General features: G+C 33.6%; 1 protein-coding gene across 8 annotated transcripts in view; it reads right to left on the bottom strand.

Annotated features, from left to right (window-relative positions):
* IL5RA (interleukin 5 receptor subunit alpha) overlaps window positions 1-23,118 on the bottom strand; it is a 230,539-nt gene that overhangs the window by 19,686 nt on the left and 187,735 nt on the right. For all 8 annotated transcript variants that reach the window (XM_073645053.1, XM_073645052.1, XM_073645055.1 and 5 more), the window contains 2 exons: window positions 20,302-20,492; window positions 20,017-20,147 (listed from right to left, as the gene is read on the bottom strand). In XM_073645053.1, coding sequence (XP_073501154.1) covers window positions 20,017-20,147; window positions 20,302-20,492 — 322 coding nt within the window. The remainder of the gene's footprint in view (window positions 1-20,016; window positions 20,148-20,301; window positions 20,493-23,118) is intronic.

Below are 23,118 nucleotides of genomic sequence, written 5' to 3'. Positions count from 1 at the left end.
AATACTGCCCCTATGTACAAGAATATAACTACTATAATACTGCTCCTATGTGCAAGAATATAACTACTATAATACTGTCCCTATGTACAAAAATATAATTACTATAATACTGCCCCCTATGTACAAGAATATAACTACTATAATACTGCCCCTAGGTATAAGAATATACTATAATACCGCCTCCTATGTACAAGAATATAACTACTATAATACTGCCCCCTGTGTACAAGAATATAACTACTATAATACTGCCGCTATGTACAAGAATATAACTACTATAATACTGCTCCTATGTACAAGAATATAACTACTATAATACTGCTCCTATGTACAAGAATATAACTACTATAATACTGTCTCTATGTACAAGAATATAATTACTATAATACTGCCCCCTATGTACAAGAATATAACTACTATAATACAGCTCCTATGTACAAGAATATAACTACTATAATACTGCCCCTATGTACAAGAATATAACTACTATAATACTGCTCCTATGTACAAGATTATAACTACTATAATACTGCTCCTATGTACAAGATTATAACTGCTATAATACTGCCCCCTATGTACAAGAATATAACTACTATAATACTGCCCCCTGTGTACAAGAATATAACTACTATAATACTGCCCCTATGTACAAGAATATAACTACTATAATACTGCTCCTATGTACAAGAATATAACTACTATAATACTGTCTCTATGTACAAGAATATAATTACTATAATACTGCCCCCTATGTACAAGAATATAACTACTATAATACAGCTCCTATGTACAAGAATATAACTACTATAATACTGCCCCTATGTACAAGAATATAACTACTATAATACTGCTCCTATGTACAAGATTATAACTACTATAATACTGCTCCTATGTACAAGAATATAACTGCTATAATACTGCCCCCTATGTACAAGAATATAACTACTATAATACTGCTCCTATGTACAAGAATATAACTACTATAATACTGTCCCCTATGTACAAGAATATAACTGCCATGATACTGCCCCTATGTATAAGAATATACTATAATACCGCCTCCTATGTACAAGAATATAATTACTATAATACTGCTCCCTTTGGACAAGAATATAACTACTATAATACTGCTCCTATGTACGAGAATATAACTACTATAATACTGCCCCCTATGTACAAGAATATAACTACTATAATACTGTCCCCTATGTACAAGAATATAACTACTATAATACTGCCCCTATGTACAAGAATATAACTATTATAATACTGCCCCTATGTACAAGAATATAACTACTATAATACTGCTCCCTATGTACAAGAATATAACTGCTATAATACTGCCCCTATGTATAAGAATATACTATAATACCGCCTCCTATGTACAAGAATATAACTACTATAATACTGCCCCCAGTGTACAAGAATATAACTACTATAATACTGCTCCCTATGTACAAGAATATAACTACTATAATACTGCTCCTATGTACAAGAATATAACTACTATAATACTGCCCCCTATGTACAAGGATATAACTACTATAATACTGTCCCCTATGTACAAGAATATAACTACTATAATACTGCCCCTATGTACAAGAATATAACTACTATAATACTGCTCCTATGTACAAGAATATAACTACTATAATACTGCTCGCTATGTACAAGAATATAACTACTATAATACTACCCCTATGTACAAGATTATATCTACTATAATACTGCTCCTATGTACTAGAATATAACTACTATAATACTGCTTCTATGTACAAGAATATAACTACTATAATACTGCTCCTATGTACAAGAATATAACTACTATAATACTGCCCCTATGTACAAGAATATATCTACTATAATACTGCTCCTATTTACAAGAATATAACTACTATAATACTGCCCCCTATGTATAAGAATATAACTACTATAATACTGCTCCCTATGTACAAGAATATATCTACTATAATACTGCTCCTATGTACTAGAATATAACTACTATAATACTGCCCTCTATGTATCAGAATATAACTACTATAATACTGCACCGATGTACAAGAATATAACTACTATAATACTGCTCGTATGTACAAGAATATCACTACTATAATACTTCTCCTATGTACAAGAATATAACTACTTTAATACTCCTCCTATGTACAAGAATATATCTACTATAATACTGCCGCTATGTACAAGAATATAACTACTATAATACTGCTCCTATGTACAAGAATATAACTACTATAATACTGCCCCTATGTACAAGAATATAACTACTATAATACTGCCCTCTATGTACAAGAATATAACTACTATAATACTGCTCCTATGTACAAGAATATAACTACTATAATACTGCCCCTATGTACAAGAATATAACTACTATAATACTGCTCCTATGTACAAGAATATAACTACTATAATACTGTCTCTATGTACAATAATATAATTGCTATAATAGTGCCCCCTATGTACAAGAATATAACTACTATAATACAGCTCCTATGTACAAGAATATAACTACTATAATACTGCCCCCTGCGTACAAGAATATAATTACTATAATACTACCATTATGTACAAGAATATAACTACTATAATAGTGCCCCCTATGTACATGAATATAACTACTATAATACTGCTCCTATGTAAAAGAATATAACTACTATAATACTGCTCCTATGTATAATAATATAACTACTATAATACTGCCCATATGTACAAGAATATAACTACTATAATACTGCTCCTATGTACAAGAATATAACTACTATAATACTGCTCCTATGTACAAGAATATAACTACTATAATACTGCCCCTATGTACAAGAATATAACTACTATAATACTGCCCTCTATGTACAAGAATATAACTACTATAATACTGCTCCTATGTACAAGAATATAACTACTATAATACTGCCCCTATGTACAAGAATATATCTACTATAATACTGCTCCTATGTACTAGAATATAACTACTATAATACTGCTCCTATGTACAAGAATATAACTACTATAATACTGCTTCTATGTACAAGAATAGAACTACTATAATACTGCTCCTATGTACAAGAATATATCTACTATAATACTGCTCCTATGTACTAGAATATAACTACTATAATACTGCCCCTATGTACAAGAATATAACTACTATAATACTGCTCCTATGTACAAGAATATAACTACTATAATACTGCCCCTATGTACAAGAATATAACTACTATAATACTGCCCTCTATGTATAAGAATATAACTACTATAATACTGCACCGATGTACAAGAATATAACTACTATAATACTGCCCCTATGTACAAGAATATAACTAGTATAATACTGCCCCTATGTACAAGAATATAACTACTATAATACTGCCCTCTATGTACAAGAATATAACTACTATAATACTGCTCCTATGTACAAGAATATAACTACTATAATACTGTCCCTATGTACAAGAATATAACTAATATAATACTGCCCCTATGTACAAGAATATAACTACTATAATACTGCTCCTATGTACAAGAATATAACTACTATAATACTGCCCCTATGTACAAGAATATAACTACTATAATACTGCCCCCTATGTACAAGAATATAACTACTATAATACTGCCCCCTATGTACAAGAATATAACTACTATAATACTGCTTCTATGTACAAGAATAGAACTACTATAATACTGCTCCTATGTACAAGAATATAACTACTATAATACTCATCCTATGTACAAGAATATAACTACTATAATACTGCCCCTATGTACAAGAATATAACTACTATAATACTGCTCCTATGTACAAGAATATAACTACTATAATACTGCCCCTATGTACAAGAATATAACTACTATAATACTGCCCTCTATGTACAAGAATATAACTACTATAATACTGCTCCTATGTACAAGAATATAACTACTATAATACTGTCCCTATGTACAAGAATATAACTACTATAATACTGCCCCTATGTACAAGAATATAACTACTATAATACTGCTCCTATGTACAAGAATATAACTACTATAATACTGCCCCTGTGTACAAGAATATAACTACTATAATACTGCCCCCTATGTACAAGAATATAACTACTATAATACTGCCCCTATGTACAAGAATATAACTACTATAATACTGCCCCCTATGTACAAGAATATAACTACTATAATACTGCCCCCTATATACAAGAATATAACTACTATAATACTGCCCCCTATGTACAAGAATATAACTACTATAATACTGCCCCCTATGTACAAGAATATAACTACTATAATACTGCCCCTATATACAAGAATATAACTACTATAATACTGCCCTCTATGTACAAGAATATAACTACTATAATACTGCTCCTATGTACAAGAATATAACTACTATAATACTGCCCCTATGTACAAGAATATAACTACTATAATACTGCCCCTATGTACAAGAATATAACTACTATAATACTGCTCCTATGTAAAAGAATATAACTAGTATAATACTGCCCCCTATGTACAAGAATATAACTACTATAATACTGCCCCTATGTACAAGAATATAACTACTATAATACTGCTCCTATATACAAGAATATAACTACTATAATACTGCCCCTATGTACAAGAATATAACTACTATAATACTGCTCCTATGTACAAGAATATAACTACTATAATACTGCCCCCTATATACAAGAATATAACTACTATAATACTGCCCCTATGTACAAGAATATAACTACTATAATACTGCTCCTATGTACAGGAATATAACTACTATAATACTGCTCCTATGTACAAGAATATAACTACTATAATACTGCCCCCTATGTACAAGAATATAACTACTATAATACTGCCCTCTATGTACAAGAATATAACTACTATAATACTGCTCCTATGTACAAGAATATAACTACTATAATACTGCCCCTATGTACAAGAATATAACTACTATAATACTGCTCCCTTTGGACAAGAATATAACTACTATAATACTGCCCCTATGTACAAGAATATAACTACTATAATACTGCTCCCTTTGGACAAGAATATAACTACTATAATACTGCTCCCTATGTACAAGAATATAACTACTATAATACTGCCGCCTATATTCAAGAATATAACTACTATAATACTGCCCCTATGTACAAGAATATATCTACTATAATACTGCTTCTATGTACAAGAATAGAACTACTATAATACTCATCCTATGTACAAGAATATAACTACTATAATACTGCCCCTATGTACAAGAATATAACTAGTATAATACTGCCCCCTATGTACAAGAATATAACTACTATAATACTGCCCCTATGTACAAGAATATAACTACTATAATACTGCTCCAATATACAAGAATATAACTACTATAATACTGCCCCTATGTACAAGAATATAACTACTATAATACTGCTCCTATGTACAAGAATATAACTACTATAATACTGCCCCCTATATACAAGAATATAACTACTATAATACTGCCCCTATGTACAAGAATATAACTACTATAATACTGCTGCTATGTACAGGAATATAACTACTATAATACTGCTCCTATGTACAGGAATATAACTACTATAATACTGCCCCCTATGTACAAGAATATAACTACTATAATACTGCCCTCTATGTACAAGAATATAACTACTATAATACTGCTCCTATGTACAAGAATATAACTACTATAATACTGCCCCTATGTACAAGAATATAACTACTATAATACTGCCCCTATGTACAAGAATATAACTACTATAATACTGCACCTATGTACAAGAATATAACTACTATAATACTGCCCCTATGTACAAGAATATAACTACTATAATACTGCCCTCTATGTATAAGAATATAACTACTATAATACTGCACCGATGTACAAGAATATAACTAGTATAATACTGCTCCTATGTACAAGAATATAACTACTATAATACTGCCCCTATGTACAAGAATATAACTACTATAATACTGCTCCTATGTACAAGAATATAACTACTATAATACTGCCCCTATGTACAAGAATATAACTACTATAATACTGCCCTCTATGTACAAGAATATAACTACTATAATACTGCTCCTATGTACAAGAATATAACTACTATAATACTGTCCCTATGTACAAGAATATAACTACTATAATACTGCCCCTATGTACAAGAATATAACTACTATAATACTGCTCCTATGTACAAGAATATAACTACTATAATACTGCCCCTATGTACAAGAATATAACTACTATAATACTGCCCCCTATGTACAAGAATATAACTACTATAATACTGCCCCCTATGTACAAGAATATAACTACTATAATACTGCCCCCTATGTACAAGAATATAACTACTATAATACTGCCCCCTATGTACAAGAATATAACTACTATAATACTGCCCCCTATGTACAAGAATATAACTACTATAATACTGCCCCTATATACAAGAATATAACTACTATAATACTGCCCTCTATGTACAAGAATATAACTACTATAATACTGCTCCTATGTACAAGAATATAACTACTATAATACTGCCCCTATGTACAAGAATATAACTACTATAATACTGCCCTCTGTGTACAAGAATATAACTACTATAATACTGCTCCTATGTACAAGAATATAACTACTATAATACTGTCCCTATGTACAAGAATATAACTACTATAATACTGCCCCTATGTACAAGAATATAACTACTATAATACTGCTCCTATGTACAAGAATATAACTACTATAATACTGCCCCTATGTACAAGAATATAACTACTATAATACTGCCCCCTATGTACAAGAATATAACTACTATAATACTGCCCCCTATGTACAAGAATATAACTACTATAATACTGCCCCCTATGTACAAGAATATAACTACTATAATACTGCCCCCTATATACAAGAATATAACTACTATAATACTGCCCCCTATGTACAAGAATATAACTACTATAATACTGCCCCATATGTACAAGAATATAACTACTATAATACTGCCCCTATATACAAGAATATAACTACTATAATACTGCCCTCTATGTACAAGAATATAACTACTATAATACTGCTCCTATGTACAAGAATATAACTACTATAATACTGCCCCTATGTACAAGAATATAACTACTATAATACTGCTCCTATGTACAATAATATAACTACTATAATACTGCCCCCTATGTACAAGAATATAACTACTATAATACTGCCCCTATGTACAAGAATATAACTACTATAATACTACTCCTATGTACAAGAATATAACTACTATAATACTGCCCCCTATGTACAAGAATATAACTACTATAATACTGCCCCCTATGTACAAGAATATAACTACTATAATACTGCTCCTATGTACAAGAATATAACTACTATAATACTGCTCCTATGTACAAGAATATAACTAGTATAATACTGCCCCCTATGTACAAGAATATAACTACTATAATACTGCCCCTATGTACAAGAATATAACTACTATAATACTGCTCCTATATACAAGAATATAACTACTATAATACTGCCCCTATGTACAAGAATATAACTACTATAATACTGCTCCTATGTACAAGAATATAACTACTATAATACTGCCCCCTATATACAAGAATATAACTACTATAATACTGCCCCTATGTACAAGAATATAACTACTATAATACTGCTCCTATGTACAGGAATATAACTACTATAATACTGCTCCTATGTACAAGAATATAACTACTATAATACTGCCCCCTATGTACAAGAATATAACTACTATAATACTGCCCTCTATGTACAAGAATATAACTACTATAATACTGCTCCTATGTACAAGAATATAACTACTATAATACTACCCCTATGTACAAGAATATAACTACTATAATACTGCCCCTATGTACAAGAATATAACTACTATAATACTGCTCCTATGTACAAGAATATAACTACTATAATACTGCCCCTTATGTACAAGAATATAACTACTATAATACTGCCCCTATGTACAAGAATATAACTACTATAATACTGCTCCTATGTACAAGAATATAACTACTATAATACTGCCCCCTATGTACAAGAATATAACTACTATAATACTGCCCCCTATGTACAAGAATATAACTACTATAATACTGCTCCTATGTACAAGAATATAACTACTATAATACTGCTCCTATGTACAAGAATATAACTAGTATAATACTGCCCCCTATGTAAAAGAATATAACTACTATAATACTGCCCATATGTACAAGAATATAACTACTATAATACTGCTCCTATGTACAAGAATATAACTACTATAATACTGCCCCTATGTACAAGAATATAACTACTATAATACTGCTCCTATGTACAAGAATATAACTACTATAATACTGCCCCTATGTACAAGAATATAACTACTATAATACTGCTCCTATGTACAAGAATATAACTACTATAATACTGCCCCCTATGTACAAGAATATAACTACTATAATACTGCCCCTATGTACAAGAATATAACTACTATAATACTGCTCCTATGTACAAGAATATAACTACTATAATACTGCCCCCTATGTACAAGAATATAACTACTATAATACTGCTCCTATGTACAAGAATATAACTACTATAATACTGCTCCTATGTACAAGAATATAACTACTATAATACTGCTCCTATGTACAAGAATATAACTAGTATAATACTGCCCCCTATGTACAAGAATATAACTACTATAATACTGCCCCTATGTACAAGAATATAACTACTATAATACTGCTCCTATGTACAAGAATATAACTACTATAATACTGCCCCCTATATACAAGAATATAACTACTATAATACTGCCCCTATGTACAAGAATATAACTACTATAATACTGCTCCTATGTACAGGAATATAACTACTATAATACTGCTCCTATGTACAAGAATATAACTACTATAATACTGCCCCCTATGTACAAGAATATAACTACTATAATACTGCCCTCTATGTACAAGAATATAACTACTATAATACTGCTCCTATGTACAAGAATATAACTACTATAATACTGCCCCTATGTACAAGAATATAACTACTATAATACTGCCCCTATGTACAAGAATATAACTACTATAATACTGCCCCTATGTACAAGAATATAACTACTATAATACTGCTCCTATGTACAAGAATATAACTACTATAATACTGCCCCCTATGTACAAGAATATAACTACTATAATACTGCCCCTATGTACAAGAATATAACTACTATAATACTGCTCCTATGTACAAGAATATAACTACTATAATACTGTCTCTATGTACAAGAATATAATTACTATAATACTGCCCCCCATGTACAAGAATATAACTACTATAATACAGCTCCTATGTACAAGAATATAACTACTATAATACTGCCCCTATGTACAAGAATATAACTACTATAATACTGCTCCTATGTACAAGATTATAACTACTATAATACTGCTCCTATGTACAAGAATATAACTGCTATAATACTGCCCCCTATGTACAAGAATATAACTACTATAATACTGCTCCTATGTACAAGAATATAACTACTATAATACTGTCCCCTATGTACAAGAATATAACTGCCATAATACTGCCCCTATGTATAAGAATATACTATAATACCGCCTCCTATGTACAAGAATATAATTACTATAATACTGCTCCCTTTGGACAAGAATATAACTACTATAATACTGCTCCTATGTACGAGAATATAACTACTATAATACTGCCCCCTATGTACAAGAATATAACTACTATAATACTGTCCCCTATGTACAAGAATATAACTACTATAATACTGCCCCTATGTACAAGAATATAACTATTATAATACTGCCCCTATGTACAAGAATATAACTACTATAATACTGCTCCCTATGTACAAGAATATAACTGCTATAATACTGCCCCTATGTATAAGAATATACTATAATACCGCCTCCTATGTACAAGAATATAACTACTATAATACTGCCCCCAGTGTACAAGAATATAACTACTATAATACTGCTCCCTATGTACAAGAATATAACTACTATAATACTGCTCCTATGTACAAGAATATAACTACTATAATACTGCCCCCTATTTACAAGGATATAACTACTATAATACTGTCCCCTATGTACAAGAATATAACTACTATAATACTGCCCCTATGTACAAGAATATAACTACTATAATACTGCTCCTATGTACAAGAATATAACTACTATAATACTGCTCGCTATGTACAAGAATATAACTACTATAATACTACCCCTATGTACAAGATTATATCTACTATAATACTGCTCCTATGTACTAGAATATAACTACTATAATACTGCTTCTATGTACAAGAATATAACTACTATAATACTGCTCCTATGTACAAGAATATAACTACTATAATACTGCCCCTATGTACAAGAATATATCTACTATAATACTGCTCCTATGTACAAGAATATAACTACTATAATACTGCCCCCTATGTATAAGAATATAACTACTATAATACTGCTCCCTATGTACAAGAATATATCTACTATAATACTGCTCCTATGTACTAGAATATAACTACTATAATACTGCCCTCTATGTATCAGAATATAACTACTATAATACTGCACCGATGTACAAGAATATAACTACTATAATACTGCTCGTATGTACAAGAATATAACTACTATAATACTTCTCCTATGTACAAGAATATAACTACTTTAATACTCCTCCTATGTACAAGAATATAACTACTATAATACTGCCGCTATGTACAAGAATATAACTACTATAATACTGCTCCTATGTACAAGAATATAACTACTATAATACTGCCCCTATGTACAAGAATATAACTACTATAATACTGCCCTCTATGTACAAGAATATAACTACTATAATACTGCTCCTATGTACAAGAATATAACTACTATAATACTGCCCCTATGTACAAGAATATAACTACTATAATACTGCTCCTATGTACAAGAATATAACTACTATAATACTGTCTCTATGTACAATAATATAATTGCTATAATAGTGCCCCCTATGTACAAGAATATAACTACTATAATACAGCTCCTATGTACAAGAATATAACTACTATAATACTGCCCCCTGCGTACAAGAATATAATTACTATAATACTACCATTATGTACAAGAATATAACTACTATAATAGTGCCCCCTATGTACATGAATATAACTACTATAATACTGCTCCTATGTAAAAGAATATAACTACTATAATACTGCTCCTATGTATAATAATATAACTACTATAATACTGCCCATATGTACAAGAATATAACTACTATAATACTGCTCCTATGTACAAGAATATAACTACTATAATACTGCTCCTATGTACAAGAATATAACTACTATAATACTGCCCCTATGTACAAGAATATAACTACTATAATACTGCCCTCTATGTACAAGAATATAACTACTATAATACTGCTCCTATGTACAAGAATATAACTACTATAATACTGCCCCTATGTACAAGAATATATCTACTATAATACTGCTCCTATGTACTAGAATATAACTACTATAATACTGCTCCTATGTACAAGAATATAACTACTATAATACTGCTTCTATGTACAAGAATATAACTACTATAATACTGCTCCTATGTACAAGAATATATCTACTATAATACTGCTCCTATGTACTAGAATATAACTACTATAATACTGCCCCTATGTACAAGAATATAACTACTATAATACTGCTCCTATGTACAAGAATATAACTACTATAATACTGCCCCTATGTACAAGAATATAACTACTATAATACTGCCCTCTATGTATAAGAATATAACTACTATAATACTGCACCGATGTACAAGAATATAACTACTATAATACTGCCCCTATGTACAAGAATATAACTAGTATAATACTGCTCCTATGTACAAGAATATAACTACTATAATACTCATCCTATGTACAAGAATATAACTACTATAATACTGCCCCTATGTACAAGAATATAACTACTATAATACTGCTCCTATGTACAAGAATATAACTACTATAATACTGCCCCTATGTACAAGAATATAACTACTATAATACTGCCCTCTATGTACAAGAATATAACTACTATAATACTGCTCCTATGTACAAGAATATAACTACTATAATACTGTCCCTATGTACAAGAATATAACTACTATAATACTGCCCCTATGTACAAGAATATAACTACTATAATACTGCTCCTATGTACAAGAATATAACTACTATAATACTGCCCCTATGTACAAGAATATAACTACTATAATACTGCCCCCTTATGTACAAGAATATAACTACTATAATACTGCCCCCTATGTACAAGAATATAACTACTATAATACTGCCCCCTATGTACAAGAATATAACTACTATAATACTGCCCCCTATGTACAAGAATATAACTACTATAATACTGCCCCCTATATACAAGAATATAACTACTATAATACTGCCCCCTATGTACAAGAATATAACTACTATAATACTGCCCCCTATGTACAAGAATATAACTACTATAATACTGCCCCTATATACAAGAATATAACTACTATAATACTGCCCTCTATGTACAAGAATATAACTACTATAATACTGCTCCTATCTACAAGAATATAACTACTATAATACTGCCCCTATGTACAAGAATATAACTACTATAATACTGCCCCTATGTACAAGAATATAACTACTATAATACTGCTCCTATGTACAAGAATATAACTAGTATAATACTGCCCCCTATATACAAGAATATAACTACTATAATACTGCCCCTATGTACAAGAATATAACTACTATAATACTGCTCCTATATACAAGAATATAACTACTATAATACTGCCCCTATGTACAAGAATATAACTACTATAATACTGCTCCTATGTACAAGAATATAACTACTATAACACTGCCCCCTATATACAAGAATATAACTACTATAATACTGCCCCTATGTACAAGAATATAACTACTATAATACTGCTCCTATGTACAGGAATATAACTACTATAATACTGCTCCTATGTACAAGAATATAACTACTATAATACTGCCCCCTATGTACAAGAATATAACTACTATAATACTGCCCTCTATGTACAAGAATATAACTACTATAATACTGCTCCTATGTACAAGAATATAACTACTATAATACTGCCCCTATGTACAAGAATATAACTACTATAATACTGCTCCCTTTGGACAAGAATATAACTACTATAATACTGCCCCTATGTACAAGAATATAACTACTATAATACTGCTCCCTTTGGACAAGAATATAACTACTATAATACTGCTCCCTATGTACAAGAATATAACTACTATAATACTGCCGCCTATATTCAAGAATATAACTACTATAATACTGCCCCTATGTACAAGAATATATCTACTATAATACTGCTTCTATGTACAAGAATAGAACTACTATAATACTCATCCTATGTACAAGAATATAACTACTATAATACTGCCCCTATGTACAAGAATATAACTACTATAATACTGCTCCTATGTACAAGAATATAACTAGTATAATACTGCCCCCTATGTACAAGAATATAACTACTATAATACTGCCCCTATGTACAAGAATATAACTACTATAATACTGCTCCAATATACAAGAATATAACTACTATAATACTGCCCCTATGTACAAGAATATAACTACTATAATACTGCTCCTATGTACAAGAATATAACTACTATAATACTGCCCCCTATATACAAGAATATAACTACTATAATACTGCCCCTATGTACAAGAATATAACTACTATAATACTGCTCCTATGTACAGGAATATAACTACTATAATACTGCTCCTATGTACAAGAATATAACTACTATAATACTGCCCCCTATGTACAAGAATATAACTACTATAATACTGCCCTCTATGTACAAGAATATAACTACTATAATACTGCTCCTATGTACAAGAATATAACTACTATAATACTGCCCCTATGTACAAGAATATAACTACTATAATACTGCCCCTATGTACAAGAATATAACTACTATAATACTGCACCTATGTACAAGAATATAACTACTATAATACTGCCCCTATGTACAAGAATATAACTACTATAATACTGCCCTCTATGTATAAGAATATAACTACTATAATACTGCACCGATGTACAAGAATATAACTAGTATAATACTGCTCCTATGTACAAGAATATAACTACTATAATACTGCCCCTATGTACAAGAATATAACTACTATAATACTGCTCCTATGTACAAGAATATAACTACTATAATACTGCCCCTATGTACAAGAATATAACTACTATAATACTGCCCTCTATGTACAAGAATATAACTACTATAATACTGCTCCTATGTACAAGAATATAACTACTATAATACTGTCCCTATGTACAAGAATATAACTACTATAATACTGCCCCTATGTACAAGAATATAACTACTATAATACTGCTCCTATGTACAAGAATATAACTACTATAATACTGCCCTATGTACAAGAATATAACTACTATAATACTGCCCCCTATGTACAAGAATATAACTACTATAATACTGCCCCCTATGTACAAGAATATAACTACTATAATACTGCCCCCTATGTACAAGAATATAACTACTATAATACTGCCCCCTATATACAAGAATATAACTACTATAATACTGCCCCCTATGTACAAGAATATAACTACTATAATACTGCCCCCTATGTACAAGAATATAACTACTATAATACTGCCCCTATATACAAGAATATAACTACTATAATACTGCCCTCTATGTACAAAAATATAACTACTATAATACTGCTCCTATGTACAAGAATATAACTACTATAATACTGCCCCTATGTACAAGAATATAACTACTATAATACTGCCCCTATGTACAAGAATATAACTACTATAATACTGCACCTATGTACAAGAATATAACTACTATAATACTGCCCCTATGTACAAGAATATAACTACTATAATACTGCCCTCTATGTATAAGAATATAACTACTATAATACTGCACCGATGTACAAGAATATAACTACTATAATACTGCCCCTATGTACAAGAATATAACTAGTATAATACTGCTCCTATGTACAAGAATATAACTACTATAATACTCATCCTATGTACAAGAATATAACTACTATAATACTGCCCCTATGTACAAGAATATAACTACTATAATACTGCTCCTATGTACAAGAATATAACTACTATAATACTGCCCCTATGTACAAGAATATAACTACTATAATACTGCCCTCTATGTACAAGAATATAACTACTATAATACTGCTCCTATGTACAAGAATATAACTACTATAATACTGTCCCTATGTACAAGAATATAACTACTATAATACTGCCCCTATGTACAAGAATATAACTACTATAATACTGCTCCTATGTACAAGAATATAACTACTATAATACTGCCCCTATGTACAAGAATATAACTACTATAATACTGCCCCCTATGTACAAGAATATAACTACTATAATACTGCCCCCTATGTACAAGAATATAACTACTATAATACTGCCCCCTATGTACAAGAATATAACTACTATAATACTGCCCCCTATATACAAGAATATAACTACTATAATACTGCCCCCTATGTACAAGAATATAACTACTATAATACTGCCCCCTATGTACAAGAATATAACTACTATAATACTGCCCCTATATACAAGAATATAACTACTATAATACTGCCCTCTATGTACAAGAATATAACTACTATAATACTGCTCCTATGTACAAGAATATAACTACTATAATACTGCCCCTATGTACAAGAATATAACTACTATAATACTGCCCCTATGTACAAGAATATAACTACTATAATACTGCTCCTATGTACAATAATATAACTACTATAATACTGCCCCCTATGTACAAGAATATAACTACTATAATACTGCCCCTATGTACAAGAATATAACTACTATAATACTGCTCCTATGTACAAGAATATAACTACTATAATACTGCCCCCTATGTACAAGAATATAACTACTATAATACTGCCCCCTATGTACAAGAATATAACTACTATAATACTGCTCCTATGTACAAGAATATAACTACTATAATACTGCTCCTATGTACAAGAATATAACTAGTATAATACTGCCCCCTATGTACAAGAATATAACTACTATAATACTGCCCCTATGTACAAGAATATAACTACTATAATACTGCTCCTATATACAAGAATATAACTACTATAATACTGCCCCTATGTACAAGAATATAACTACTATAATACTGCTCCTATGTACAAGAATATAACTACTATAATACTGCCCCCTATATACAAGAATATAACTACTATAATACTGCCCCTATGTACAAGAATATAACTACTATAATACTGCTCCTATGTACAGGAATATAACGACTATAATACTGCCCCCTATGTACAAGAATATAACTACTATAATACTGCCCCCTATGTACAAGAATATAACTACTATAATACTGCCCCTATGTACAAGAATATAACTACTATAATACTGCTCCTATGTACAAGAATATAACTACTATAATACTGCCCCCTATGTACCAGAATATAACTACTATAATACTGCCCCCTATGTACAAGAATATAACTACTATAATACTGCTCCTATGTACAAGAATATAACTACTATAATACTGCTCCTATGTACAAGAATATAACTAGTATAATACTGCCCCCTATGTACAAGAATATAACTACTATAATACTGCCCATATGTACAAGAATATAACTACTATAATACTGCTCCTATGTACAAGAATATAACTACTATAATACTGCCCCTATGTACAAGAATATAACTACTATAATACTGCTCCTATGTACAAGAATATAACTACTATAATACTGCTCCTATGTACAAGAATATAACTACTATAATACTGCCCCCATGTACAAGAATATAACTACTATAATACTGCCCCTATGTACAAGAATATAACTACTATAATACTGCTCCTATGTACAAGAATATAACTACTATAATACTGCCCCCTATGTACAAGAATATAACTACTATAATACTGCTCCTATGTACAAGAATATAACTACTATAATACTGCTCCTATGTACAAGAATATAACTACTATAATACTGCCCCCTATGTACAAGAATATAACTACTATAATACTGCCCTCTATGTACAAGAATATAACTACTATAATACTGCTCCTATGTACAAGAATATAACTACTATAATACTGCCCCTATGTACAAGAATATAACTACTATAATACTGCCCCTATGTACAAGAATATAACTACTATAATACTGCCCCTATGTACAAGAATATAACTACTATAATACTGCTCCTATGTACAAGAATATAACTACTATAATACTGCCCCCTATGTACAAGAATATAACTACTATAATACTGCCCCTATGTACAAGAATATAACTACTATAATACTGCTCCTATGTACAAGAATATAACTACTATAATACTGCCCCATATGTACAAGAATATAACTACTATAATACTGCTCCTATGTACAAGAATATAACTACTATAATACTGCTCCTATGTACAAGAATATAACTAGTATAATACTGCCCCCTATGTACAAGAATATAACTACTATAATACTGCCCATATGTAAAAGAATATAACTACTATAATACTGCTCCTATGTACAAGAATATAACTACTATAATACTGCCCCTATGTACAAGAATATAACTACTATAATACTGCTCCTATGTACAAGAATATAACTACTATAATACTGCCCCTATGTACAAGAATATAACTACTATAATACTGCTCCTATGTACAAGAATATAACTACTATAATACTGCCCCCTATGTACAAGAATATAACTACTATAATACTGCCCCTATGTACAAGAATATAACTACTATAATACTGCTCCTATGTACAAGAATATAACTACTATAATACTGCCCCCTATGTACAAGAATATAACTACTATAATACTGCCCCCTATGTACAAGAATATAACTACTATAATACTGCTCCTATGTACAAGAATATAACTAGTATAATACTGCTCCTATGTACAAGAATATAACTAGTATAATACTGCCCCCTATGTACAAGAATATAACTACTATAATACTGCCCCTATGTACAAGAATATAACTACTATAATACTGCTCCTATGTACAAGAATATAACTACTATAATACTGCTCCTATGTACAAGAATATAACTACTATAATACTGCCCCCTATGTACAAGAATATAACTACTATAATACTGCCCCCTATGTACAAGAATATAACTACTATAATACTTCCCCGTATGTACAAGAATATAACTACTATAATACTGCTCCTATGTACAAGAATATAACTACTATAATACTGCTCCTATGTACAAGAATATAACTACTATAATACTACCCCTATGTACAAGAATATAACTACTATAATACTGCTCCTATGTACAAGAATATAACTACTATAATACTGCTCCTATGTACAAGAATATAACTACTATAATACTACCCCTATGTACAAGAATATAACTACTATAATACTGCCCCCTATGTACAAGAATATAACTACTATAATACTGCTCCTATGTACAAGAATATAACTACTATAATACTGCTCCTATGTACAAGAATATAACTACTATAATACTGCTCCTATGTACAAGAATATAACTACTATAATACTGCCCCCTATGTACAAGAATATAACTACTATAATACTGCCCCCTATGTACAAGAATATAACTGCTATAATACTTCCCCCTATGTACAAGAATATAACTACTATAATACTGCCCCCTATGTACAAGAATATAACTACTATAATACTGCCCCTATGTACAAGAATATAACTACTATAATACTTCCCCGTATGTACAAGAATATAACTACTATAATACTGCTCCTATGTACAAGAATATAACTACTATAATACTGCCGCTATGTACAAGAATATAACTAATATAATACTGCCCCCATTGTACAAGAATATAGCTACTATAATACTGCTCCTATGTTCAAGAATATAACTACTTTAATACTGCCGTTTACGTACAAGTAGAATATCATAAATGATCATGAGTATTTGTTTTTCGTGATGTTTATCATATTGTGACATGCAGAAGTAGTGCTGTTGCTTTAAAAGCATTCAGCCACTATTAGAAGTAACACAAGCACAGGAGACAGGAAGTGTTGCGCTCCAGAAGCATCCAGGAACTAGAGGGGTTAACACAGTCACAGGAGAAGGGGAGTGTTTTATCAGAGTCCCAGGGGAGTTGTGAGAAAGTTTACTGTCTGGCTGGAGCCGAAGAGAAAGGTGGAGTGGGTGTTCTGCATCTCACAGAAGCGCCCCTGCAAGTGAAAAGGATTCAAGTCAGGAGTGAAGCTAAGCACAGGTCAGGTAGAGTTCCTGAACTAGTAGTGCAGAGTATTGTCAGGTAGAAAGATAAGGACTGGAAGAAATGGTGTCACAGGGATCATCTCCCTCAGCAAACCCTCCTCCCCCCACCTCACTGTGCTGTAAAGACTGCTGTGTTCATTAATGTGCCTTTGCATTAGAACTGTGCTGTCCTGTACTACTGGGAAGACTGTGAACTGCTGTGCTGCTAAGGAAACTGTACTGTTTGTCACTGGAGCCTGTTGCTCATGAGACTTAACTTGCACTGGCTGTGCGGCTTCTTATTAAATGCTACTGTTCTACCGTTTATGAGGACTCTTGTCAAGTGTGTCTGGTCAACAAGTGAAACAACCTACGTGTCTGTGCCTGAGGGTCAATACCCCTGTGTGCCTGAGAGAAGCTGAAGCCCAGGGTCTATGGTCGCCCCGAGTAAAGGTTCCCCCAGGATTCCAAAGAATTCATGTAACATGTCTCGCCCCTATCTGAACCTAGCGACGTGCGCGTAACAATGTGTTAGTTACAATTTACCTTTTCATTTCTGCCCTTTGAGGAGATATTAACTTCGTAATTGAAGCATCTGTCTGGTAAGGTTCGGACGGGTTTGGTCCAGTGCAGTCCGCTGTCATCCATTGTCAGGTTCTGGACAGGTGGGATCTTCTCTGGAACAAGGACGGACACTTGTTACATTTTCATCTCTATAGACCGGATGAGTCCCAGCCGTGAGCGCAGGATCATCGGATCTCATCACATTGGGGGTGGGCCGGCTTTGAGGCTGAGGTTGGGGTTCATCACCCCCGGTCTGTAGCCTCTTACCTATATCACTAGACATGAATATCTTCTCCATCGCTTTGATGTTTAGGTTCCTACTTGTCCCATTAATACGAACCACGATCCGTGTTACAGTGTTTGCGAAGATACCAATATCGGGAAAGTGACCCCCGGTCCGTCTCTGTCCCCCCGGCTCGGTTATGTAGCTCTTACACCTATCAATGTTATCATCATACCTGCAAGAGATCATGTAGCGAGCAGTGTAACAGCCGTGTCATGTTCAAGGAAAGCAACGTCCCCTGCCATGCCTGCTAGCCCCCCAGAATGTCGGCGAGACCTCCAGAGAAAAGCCCAGACCTCCTGGACGGACGCAGCGGTGGGCTTTTCATAGGTCCACTGATGGCAGCTACGACCGGTGTTTGCACACTACGGTGACTGTACTTGCACGGCGTATGTACGTGTGTTCATGTGTATAAGAAGGTGTAGGGCACGGCTGGCAACGGGGACGGCGTGACGGTCACTGGAAGGGGCACCATGGTCAGCCATGATTAAGACTTTCTGCTCGAAACGCGTTGGTTCAGCGGTCTGGCTGCTCTGTCTATATTCATGGTCCTGAGATACATTTGAAGATTTTAGTCCAGTCACGCAGTGCCGGATATCTTTTCATGTCTCTAACACTGTTATGGGGGCACCTTGGCTGTCACTGACAGGTGGGGGCACTGTTTCTGGCTCTGTTATGCTTTTTCAGTGGCTGACACTGTAATGAGGCGCTGTCTCAGGCACTGTTGTGGGGGCCATATTTTTAGCACTGGAATGGAACACTTACGGGGGCACTGTTATATTGGCAGCCACGTCTTGGGGCACACATTCTGGCATTGTTATGGGGGCACTGTTTCTTGCATTATTATGTGGGCACTGTTATATTGGCAGCCATGTCTTGGGGCACAGTTTCTGGCACTGTTATGGGGGCACTGTTATATTGGCAGCTACGTTTTGGGGCATAGTTTCTGGCACTTTTATGGGGGCACTATTTCTTGTATTATTATGGGGGCACTGTTATATTGGCAGCCACGTCTGGGGGCACAGTTTCTGGCATTGTTATGGGGGCACTGTTTCTTGTATTATTATGGGGGCACTGTTATATTGGCAGCCACGTCTGGGGGCACAGTTTCTGGCATTGTTATGGGGGCACTGTTTCTTGTATTATTATGGGGGCACTGTTATATTGGCTGCCACGTCTGGGGGCACAGTTTCTGGCACTGTTATGGGGGCACTGTTTTATTGGCAGCCAAGTCTGGGGGCACAGATTCTGGCAATGTTATATTGGCAGCTACGTTTTGGGGCACAGTTTCTGGCACTGTTATGGGGGCACTGTTTCTTGCATTATTATGGGGGCACTGTTATATTGGCAGTCACTGTCTTGGGGCACAGTTTCTGGCACTGTTATGGGGGCACTGTTATATTAGCAGCCAAGTCTAGGGCACAGATTCTGGCACCGTTATGGGGGCACTGTTTCTTGCATTATTATGGGGGCACTGTTATATTGGCAGCCATGTCTTGGGGCACAGTTTCTGGCACTTTTATGGGGGCACTGTTTCTTGCATTATTATAGGGGCAGTGTTATATTGGCAGCTACGTTTTGGGGCACAGTTTCTGGCACTTTTATGGGGGCACTATTTCTTGTATTATTATGGGGGCACTGTTATATTGGCAGCCACGTCTGGGGGCACAGTTTCTGGCAGTTTTATAGGGGCACTGTTTCTTGCATTATTATGGGGGCACTGTTATATTGGCAGCCACTGTCTTGGGGCACAGTTTCTGGCACTGATATGGGAGCTCTGTTATATTGGCAGCCACGTCTGGGGGCACAGATTCTGGCACTGTTATGGGGGCACTGTTATATTGGCAGCCATGTCTTGGGGCACAGTTTCTTGCATTATTATGTGGGCACTGCTATATTGGCAGCCATGTCTTGCGGCACAGTTTCTGGCACTGTTATGGGGGCACTGTTATATTGGCAGCTACGTTTTGGGGCACAGTTTCTGGCACTTTTATGGGGGCACTATTTCTTGTATTATTATGGGGGCACTGTTATATTGGCAGCCACGTCTGGGGGCACAGTTTCTGGCACTGTTATGGGGCACTGTTTCTTGTATTATTATGGGGGCACTGATATATTGGCAGCCACGTCTGGGGGCACAGATTCTGGCACTGTTATGGGGGCACTGTTATATTGGCAGCCAAGTCTGGGGGCACAGATTCTGGCACTGTTATGGGGGCACTGTTATATTGGCAGCTACGTTTTGGGGCACAGTTTCTGGCAGTTTTATAGGGGCACTGTTTCTTGCATTATTATGGGGGCACTGTTATATTGGCAGCCACTGTCTTGGGGCACAGTTTCTGGCACTGTTATGGGGGCACTGTTATATTGGCAGCCAAGTCTGGGGCACAGATTCTGGCACCGTTATGGGGGCACTGTTTCTTGCATTATTATGGGGGCACTGTTATATTGGCAGCCATGTATTGGGGCACAGTTTCTGGTAGTTTTATGGGGGCACTATTTCTTGCATTATTATAGAGGCAGTGTTATATTGGCAGCTACGTTTTGGGGCACAGTTTCTGGCACTTTTATGGGGGCACTATTTCTTGTATTATTATGGGGGCACTGTTATATTGGCAGCCACGTCTGGGGGCACAGTTTCTGGCAGTTTTATAGAGGCACTGTTTCTTGCATTATTATGGGGGCACTGTTATATTGGCAGCCACTGTCTTGGGGCACAGTTTCTGGCACTGTTATGGGGGCTCTGTTATATTGGCAGCCACGTCTGGGGGCACAGTTTCTGGCACTGTTATGGGGGCACT

This window comes from Phyllobates terribilis, unplaced genomic scaffold, assembly GCF_046119375.1.
Source record: "Phyllobates terribilis strain yellow unplaced genomic scaffold, ASM4611937v1 Scaffold_8__6_contigs__length_399053987, whole genome shotgun sequence".
In the NCBI taxonomy this organism is placed as follows: domain Eukaryota; kingdom Metazoa; phylum Chordata; class Amphibia; order Anura; family Dendrobatidae; genus Phyllobates; species Phyllobates terribilis.
Note: the sequence above shows the minus strand (reverse complement) of the source record. Positions and strands in the feature narration are given on the sequence as shown.